At 36.9% G+C, this 9,184-nt stretch overlaps 1 protein-coding gene across 1 annotated transcript in view; it reads left to right on the top strand.

Moving 5' to 3' along the window:
- The first annotated feature begins 241 nt into the window (after window positions 1–241).
- LOC123672329 (protein-L-histidine N-pros-methyltransferase) overlaps window positions 242–9,184 on the top strand; it is a 147,824-nt gene continuing 138,881 nt past the window's right edge. Inside the window, exons 1-2 of the mRNA XM_045606408.1 lie at window positions 242–445; window positions 577–755. Of these exons, the coding sequence (XP_045462364.1) occupies window positions 433–445; window positions 577–755 (192 nt within the window). The 5' untranslated portion in view covers window positions 242–432. The remainder of the gene's footprint in view (window positions 446–576; window positions 756–9,184) is intronic.

Below are 9,184 nucleotides of genomic sequence, written 5' to 3'. Positions count from 1 at the left end.
CAAATATGAATTTCATGAATAAATAGAAGCCGGCCCTGTTCGCCGAATCGATTCTCATTCATAACGTACGAGATATGGAATGAAACTTTACTGCAAGATTTGGAAGTTGCCGGATTACCGTTAGCAGTTAAATGTTTCACGCACAATTTATGATGAAAATTGGACAGGAACATTAAAAAAACGAAATAATTTAATCGGAAATCATTCGAATTGAACGAAACAAACCTAGAGAGATGAACAACGCATGCCTTTCGGTGCGCGCAGTTCTCACGAGAAGCGTTGCCAACGAAAGATTCATAATATCCCTTTGAATGAAGTGTTTACCTTTTGACTGATATTAGAAACTTCTATTTGCTTCGTTGAAATTAGTGTAGAGACAAATTTTTAGTGATACTATTCTGTAGTAACTTAGTTTTCGTGTTGTATTTGGAGATGCAGTGTTCTAGTAAGTTATAATTCAGTATTTTCAATCCTAACCTCAAACAACGAACTAACTTTGTTATTATTAGGGTGAATGTTTTATATGTGCTTGATATTTCGACTTACCAAGATTTAAAATCTTTTCTTTCATTGTAGATAACAAATTACAACAAGATATCACAGCAACCACTCCAATAACAAAAATAAGTGATACTCATTGCCAGAATGATTTCGATTTTTCTCCATATCTTCCTAAACCCAGAGGGGCATTGGCAAGAGCAATATATAATAAACACATATCGGATAGATACATGAACAATTTTGACAGATCTAAGGTAAGTTTCGTATTTTCTATTTACATCGGAATATTTAAGGTTATGTTTGGGAACCGCTGTCCGTCAGTCCAAGCTATCCGTCGACGAACACAGAGTACAGGCTCGGCTTCAGGGTCGATGTACGCTTATTGTTAGGAGTGAGATAAAATCAAGAATTGATTTAATTATCTTATGAACTACAATAATAACTGCAGTTAATTGATTAGACGCACCGACAATTTTCTCTCATATCATACCGTCTATTCAACTGATTGATATCAATCATACAATGTCATATTAGGTACTTGGGCGTTGAAAAAATTTATTCACTCTTCTTTTCCGCTTAAAATTCAAATGATATTTCGAATATACAAAATTTCGTAGCAAATTTCATATATCGGAAATATTCAACCTCAAAGAATATAATGTCAATATGGTTTGCAACTATTGGTTTTCAAGGCAAAACGCTGATATCAACATTCGAAAGATTATTTTTGATAGTAGCTCTACATTTATTGCATTTAGTCCAAACACCATAAGAAAGACTGTCTTGACTCAAAAAATTGCAAATGTACCTTCATAGACAAGACGAAAATGATCAAGTAACTTGGAGTAATTGTGAATCAGCATTTATAGTATTTTTAAATGCTTCAAATCATGTGGACTAAGTTGTTTTGGAGGTTCAGATATTCAAACAGGAATTTCTATGAGTTGACAAACACTCTAGGGCACAAAAATCTGACTACCGTATACCACTCTTTTGGGGAGTCTGTCATGAGGTACTGTACAGGGTGGGCAAATTTCGATGTTTTAGTACTACAACTTTTAAACCAGATGAGATAGACAAAATCTGATACCCCCTTCTTGGTCTCTTTTTCTGGGGGTAGTATTCATTTTTGGCCACCTTGTTTTGTTTTCGAGTTATAAGCGAAAATTGGAAAAATGGCGACATCGAAAAACCTTTATATCTCCGCTAATACTGATGATAGAGATCTGAAATTAAAACATTATACAGCCACTTTTTTACGTAGAATCCAGTGGCGTGCTTGTTTTTTCAAAAGGATCTTTAATTACGAAGCTACGACCCAAAGTTATGTTTTTTCAAATGGGAACACTAGATTTCTGTGCCATTTTTCGAAAGCTTAATTTTTCCTGATTTCAAAAATATATAAGAACATCGTATGGTTTGTATTGATATAAATAATAGAAAATGGTCGAAAACGTTTTTTTATCTAAGAGTCCCAATATTTCTATGGTTTCAAATGTTGATGAGCACAGAAAAATTGAGCTTTCTGTAACAAGAGCGGTGTCCTTCCGTCAATCTGATTATTTCATTTTTCCAATTTTCGCTTATAACTCGAAATCAAAAGAAGGTGGCCGAAAATGAATACTACTCTTGTTAGTTTCTCAGAAAAAGAGACCGAGAATAGGGTATCAGATTTTGTCTATCACCTCAGGTTTAAAAGTTGTAGTGCTAAAACATCGAAATTTGTCCACCCTGTACTTGGGTGGTACCTTCAATAATTCCCCGAATATCCTCAAAATAACCCAAAACACACTATGGAAAATATTATTCAAAAAACGAAGGTTGTTTATTACTGAATGTTTATATGGAGAAACTCAATTATTCGAGATAAGAAATATTTGTACATATCAATGTTGAGTATGGGCCTTTAGAAACAGATCCTCTATTCAACTGACACACGAAGAAAAAAAAACAGAAAGAGCTCCTGACGAATTTATACTAAGTTTACCATCCTTTGAAAAAATGCACACATAGAGGTGTGTTTTTTTGTTATGGTTGTGAAAAAACTTTAAATTTTTGACTTACAGGGGGGCTTATGTTTCCGTTGGAACGACCTTTATACTAGTCGTAGGTAAAATGTGGAAAAAAACTCCCAAACAATTCCAATACTTCTCGATTGAAACCATAAAAAACAAACTAGACCAACGTAGGTTTTGTGATTACGATTCGTGCGATTTTTTCAGTTCTAACCTGCAAGAAACAATGTAGCAAACGCCTTATAATTGAAAGCCGCATTGTTACTCTGTAATTTGATCACGTTCGTTTCTACTATGAATTATTCCGCATATCCATAACACAACCGATCAATTACAAAATGGGCTCCTAGAGCGTTACATAATTATTGAGGAAAACATATCTCCCTGGTTCAGGTGTTTCCATTTCTTCATAATATGTTTGACAATATGTTTGTACTTTTCGAATTTTGAGCCGGGAATGGTCCCAAAGGATAAGGATCGACTCTCTTATGACGATGGGTTTCGAATCACGACTGAAAATAGTAGAAGTCGCGGATGGAAATAAAAATAATAGACAAGGGTTACTTGATATCAATAGATCTTTGCGAAAGAGGATCATGAAGTGTATTGAAGTAATTGGTAGTCATTCATAGATAGACACCCTGGGTGATTTGTTAAGAAATTTATATTTCGTGTTATTTAATTTTGAAAAAAGAAAAAAAAAGCGATTTTATTTGTTACAGAAATTGTTATGGTTTACATTTATAGAAGACACAAGTTTGTAGTTTAAAAAGAATGATTACACCAACATACTAACTAGACAAGAGGACTGTAGGATGTTTTTATTACACGTTTATAACTATAAAATATAAAGTAATGAGAACTCTTCATTTCACGCCATTTTCCAATTTTCGTGTGCTGATAAAATATTGCTTTTTGAAAGGAATAATACATTTGAAGCACAATCTTGGCTTGATGAAGAGTTTCCGGGGTCTGCACCAGGAAAATCAACCATTATTGATTGGTATGCTAAGTTTAAACGTGGTGAAATCAGCACCGAAGACAGCGAACGCTGTGGACGCTCAAACGTAAAAATGAAAAAAGTCCACAAAATAATTTTGAATGACCGTAAAGTGAAGTTGATCGAGATATCAGACATTGTGAAGATATCATCTGAATGTGTACATCATATCATTCACGAATATTTGTAAATGAGAAAGCTGTGTCCAAAATGGGTGCCGCGCGAGTTCACAATCGATAAAAGCAACAACAACGTGTTAATGATTCTGAGCAGTGTTTGAAGCTGTTTAGGTGCAATAAACCTGACTTTTTGCGTCGATATGTGACAATGGATGAAACAAGGCTCCATGATTTCACTCCGGAGTCCAATCGACAGTCAGCTGAGTGCACTCCACACGATGAACCGAATCCAAAACGAGGAAAACACAACAGTTAGCTGGCAAGGTTATTGCATCAGTACCTATTCTGGGTATAATATTCATTGATTACCTCCAAAAGGGCCAGACCATCAACAGCGATTATTATATAGCGTTATTTGATCCTTTAAAGGATGAAATCGTTAAAAAACGGCTCCATTTGAAAAAAAAAGGTGCTGCTTCATCAAGACAATACGCCGTATCAAAAATCAATGAAAACAATTGCAAAATGTCATGAATTGGGCTTCGAATTGCTTCCTGTTCTCAGACCTCAAAAGAATGCTCGCTGGAAAGAAATTTAGCTCCAAACAAGTAATGGCAGAAACTGAGGCCTATTTTGAAGCGAAAGACGAATCGAACTACAAAAATGGTATCGAAAAGTTGGAATAATCGCTGAATCGCCCTCGAAAGCAACTATGTTGAATAATATAATCGAATTTTGCCAAAAAAATGTGTTTTACTATGGTAGACCGGGGACTTTTCAATTGGCCTGTTATGCTACTCTCTGTATAGTAAATAGTTTCAAAAGGAATGGAGAATTTTTAGTAAGAAGAGATTTATCAATCTCTCTCTCCAGTTTCGTGTGTTCCTGACATGTACACTTTTTAAAATGTTGGCTTCTCTAATACCGTTCGGACTACAAAGTTTTTGGGTTGTGCTAATTGTGAAGCATCTCCAATTGGGTATCACGACTTGGAGAATGGAAAAAGCTATATAGCCTTACCTAGAGTGGGACATTGTTGATGTCTCAGTTAGGTAATAAATTAATTTTGTTTCTATATGTGATGAATTATCATTTTTGGTGTTCTAATGTATTAGTTCAAATTGGGAGTATCTAAGAATACTGTATGATATAAACTGAGAAATAACTATGCTATTATTTGTAGATAACCTACTATTGTGCATGTTGAATGTTTCAACAAGACCAGATGAAGAACCCTCTACACCCAAAGATAACGAAAGTTGTTGGCATCCAGGATTTTCTTCATGTCTCTGATTCACGTAATTTCCTAGAACTTTCGTTGATTATGTCTCTGTTTATTAGGTTGAGAACAATAATAAGGCCCTTAGTCACTTGTACGATCCAAAAGACAGCTTTAATATCTTATAAGGATCATATATTTAAAATCATCTCGGCCAACAGCTAAGCTACTCTCACTATAGCAACAGTTTCAAAAGAGATAGAGGATTTTCAGTAACTTTAGATTTAAAAATTTAGTGTTGCAAAAAGATCATACTCCAGATGAAAAACCCTCTACACCCAAAGATTACGAAAGTTGTTGGCATCCAGGATTTTCTCTGATTCATGTAGTTTCCTAGAACTTTCGTTGATTATTTATCTGTTTATTGGGTTGAGAACAGTATTAAGGCCCTTAGTCATTTTCACGATCCAAAAGACAGTTTTAACACTTCATAAGGATCATATCTTCAAAACCCTTTTGGCCAACGGGTATGCTACTCTCTCTATAGTAATTGGTTTGAAAAGAAATAGAAGATTTTCAGTAACAGGAGATTTAAAAATCTAGTGTTGCAAAAAGATCATACTCCAGATGAAAAACCCTCTACACCCAAAGATAACGAGAGTTGTTGGCATCCAGGATTGTCTTCATGTCTCAGATTCACGTAATTTCCTTGAACTTTCGTTGATTATTTCTCTGTTTATCATGTTGAGAACAGTAATAACTCCCTTTGTCACTTGTATGATCCAAAAGACAGCTTTAACACCTCGTAATGATCATATCTTTAAAAACCTTTTGGCCAACAGGTATGCTACTCTCTCTATAATGAATAGTTTCAAAAGAAATAGAGGATTTTAAATAAGAGGAGATTTGAAAATCTAGTGTTTCAACAACTCCAGGTGAAAAACCCTCTACACCCAAAGACAACGTAAGTTGTCGGCATCCAGGAAAACGAAATAACGCAGCATATTTCTGGCGAGTAATCGTTGCAGATGGTCCATTGTCGTACGGCAGAATACGTAAGAGACTCGCGCGTCCCCGTGAGCAGCAAATATAGTGCGTCGTCCGTTGCGTTGTCGCTTTTTCCCCCCTTTTTGGCGCGCGCTAAAAGCGAAGGTACGTAACCGGAGTTTAGCGCACCTCTGGGACCGCTCGTAAAAAAACATTCCGTGACAAACTGCCCCTGCAGCCCCCCCCGCGCGCGCCCCACTACGTCCAGGGAGAGCATCGGCGACACGTCCTTGTTTGTTAAGCAGGATCGTAGCCACTCCACGATTACTTCCCAAGGAATATATTGAATGGAATTGGTTCGAATTGGGGCCGGAATGGGTTCGGGGAACGAGGGCCGTAGGACCAAATGAGGTGGTCCGAGAGTAAACTTCCAATTAAATTTTCGCTGAATGGCGTTTTGGACTACGGGGTTTTTTTAACGTCGATCGGAGGTTAATGGGAGGCTGGAAAGAGGAATTATGGGGAGAAGATTATTGGGAGAGGAATTGTAGTTTGTTTCATGAAATTATTTCGACAAAATTCATCTGAAAAACAAGGTAAGCACTGACGATATGGTAGGACCCTTAAGTCCCCTTGTTCATTTATTAGTACAAGCAAATTACATGGGCGTCATACTTTGCTTCCGCCGTTTTTTCCGAAATTCGATTCTTTATTGTGAAATACTGGATATACATTCATGTTTCAAAGTATTGTCCATCGCTGGCCACTACTTTCTCCCACCTTTCGGGCAGCGTACGAATCCCGCGTTGAAAAAACTGGTCATCTTTTGTAGCGATCCACGAATTGATCCGTTTTTTGACCAGAAGTGCTGGTCAGCCAGGCCGTGTGGCATTTATCGAAACAAGTGACAGTCAGAAGGAGCAACGTATGGAGAATACGGCGGTTAGGGTAGGACTTTCCGTTTCAATGTTTCCAAGTATGTTTTGACCACTTTCGGAACATGGGGTCGAGCATTGTCATGCTGTAAAACACTTTATCATGTCCCTTGTTGTATTGCGACCGTTTGTTTTTCAATGCTCGTCTCAAACGCCTTAATCGCGTTCGATAACGATCGCCTGTGATTGTTTCAGTCGGTTTTAAGGACTCATAATACACTACGCCGAGCTGGTCCCACCACATACTGAGCATGACCTTGGAACCGTGACTATTCGGTTTGGCCATCGACGTGGAAGTATGGCTGGGATATCCTCATGATTTTCTGCTCTTGAGATTATCGTAATGAACCCATTTTTCGTCTCCAGTGACAAGGCGTGCAGAAATCCGTTACCTCTTTGCCTTGCAAGCAGCTGTTCACAAGCAAACAAACGTCGTTCAACATCTCTCGGCGTACGGTACCCAATTTCCTCGTTTCTGAATCATAACTATGACTTTCAGGCGTTTTGAAATGGCTTGTTGTGTCACTCCCAATGATCCTACCAGTTCTTGTTGTGTTTGATATGAGTCTTGATCAAGTTATGCCTCCAATTCTTCTAATTCTTCGAAACCTTCTCTCTTCCACCGTCATGCTGGTCTTCGACGTCAAATTCACAGTTCTTGAAGCGTTGAAACGACTCTCGGCATTTTCTTTAACTAATAGTGTCCTCACCATAGGTATTTGAGGGCATTCGAAGAGCTTAAGTCGCATATTTCTTTATATTGAAGCGTAAAATTAAAATCACCAGCAAATGATGAGAATTTGGCTCGTAAGCTGACATGTTTTATCAAGAATAACTTTATGATACAGACACAAATCGACTAATATTTCGATGGCGTTATGTTTACAAACACCTAAGCTTATTGTATGAAATCTACGATCTATTTATTTCGACTATCACTTACCGTAACAGCCATCTATTGCATAACGGCGGAAGCTAAGTTTTACACCTAATAGTAAAAACCAGGTACTAATCTCCGAATTTGAGGTACCCAACTATAAATTCGTATAAACTTGTATTTAGACATCCTAAAAGTTGTCTCAAAACCTACATATGGTAGGGTGTCTATAATATTACTCCTTCCATACATATGCTACTAAAATATAAATATTATATAAGGTATTTCAGACAAGATGCGCTGATTCTTCAGGTGTGAATGCTCAGGTGCTTTTAAGAAGAGAAGTTCCTATAAACCTGAATTTCTGAAGCCTTCAATTTTTGGGTTACAACATGTTGAAGTTTCAAGAGGAAAAAAAAGAGGTTTTCATCATTCCCACTGTCATGCCAGGAGGTAAAGTGACGTATCTGTAATCAAACTTCAAAAGAATGAATACTAGAATAGTTATTTATAATACAAGTGCAGAAGGCATTGATATTCTTCCACGAGTTCAAAATTCAAAAACGAGCCACGAAGTGGCGAGTTTTGGAATGAACGAGTGGTAGAATGAGCCTTCTGTACGAGTATTATACATTATTTTCTCTAATTCATTGCATTTTTATTGAAATTGATGAAATATTTCCATAAATATAATTTAGTGATTTTTGCATTGAAAAATGTTGGTTGGCAGAACTGATTTCTTTAAGGCAAATTGATGAATTGACAGATAAAGCCGTGGCGGAAAGTTCGGAGTACCAACATAGAATAATAAAATATAACCATGAAAACTGTGCGTTTCTGATATATTCTCGCACGATTTTGTTCTACAAGATGTGGAAGAATGAACGGAATAACCACAGAATTAGAGAAAAGTTAATATTTTCGGGGTTTACGAATATTCCATTTATTTTTTCCGTGCTTTCTTGTCTACCACGAAAGTGAAAGTACTGCGCCTAGAAATACTTTTTTCGGTATAAGTAATTCATTTTGTTGAAATGAATATTTTTTAAAAACCAATTTCGAAGGTTTATTATTGAAAATAACGAACCAAAAGATACCTCGAATTCCATAATATCAATTTTCCTCGACTTTTTCAAAGTCCAGGGTTAAACATTCTCAGTTCATCGGCATCCCGAACAATCCAACTTGATTCCCGAAATTGAATGAATTTGGAGCACAATACGCTTTCATTTTTCCATTATCCGGGGCATAAACACAGGTCGGACCGGAGAAAAGCCTGCCCCCGCTTCTCCATCCGAGAATTTTCACGCAAGTTTCCCTCCTTACGTCATATTCATAAATAACAATATGGATTTAAAAATTCCGCACCACACTCGCTTCGAGCCCCCTTTTCACCCTAATTCTGACAAGAAATCATTACGGAGGTACATGAATAATACAGGATGCATTCTTTGTTCCACATGGTCTGCAGGACCGGATAATTCTGGGTTTTTCTTCGCAGAGTATCATCTCCGCAGGAATGATTTTTTTG

This window comes from Harmonia axyridis, chromosome 2 (assembly GCF_914767665.1).
Source record: "Harmonia axyridis chromosome 2, icHarAxyr1.1, whole genome shotgun sequence".
In the NCBI taxonomy this organism is placed as follows: Eukaryota; Metazoa; Arthropoda; class Insecta; order Coleoptera; family Coccinellidae; genus Harmonia; species Harmonia axyridis.
This window is presented reverse-complemented; position numbering and strand designations above follow the sequence as displayed.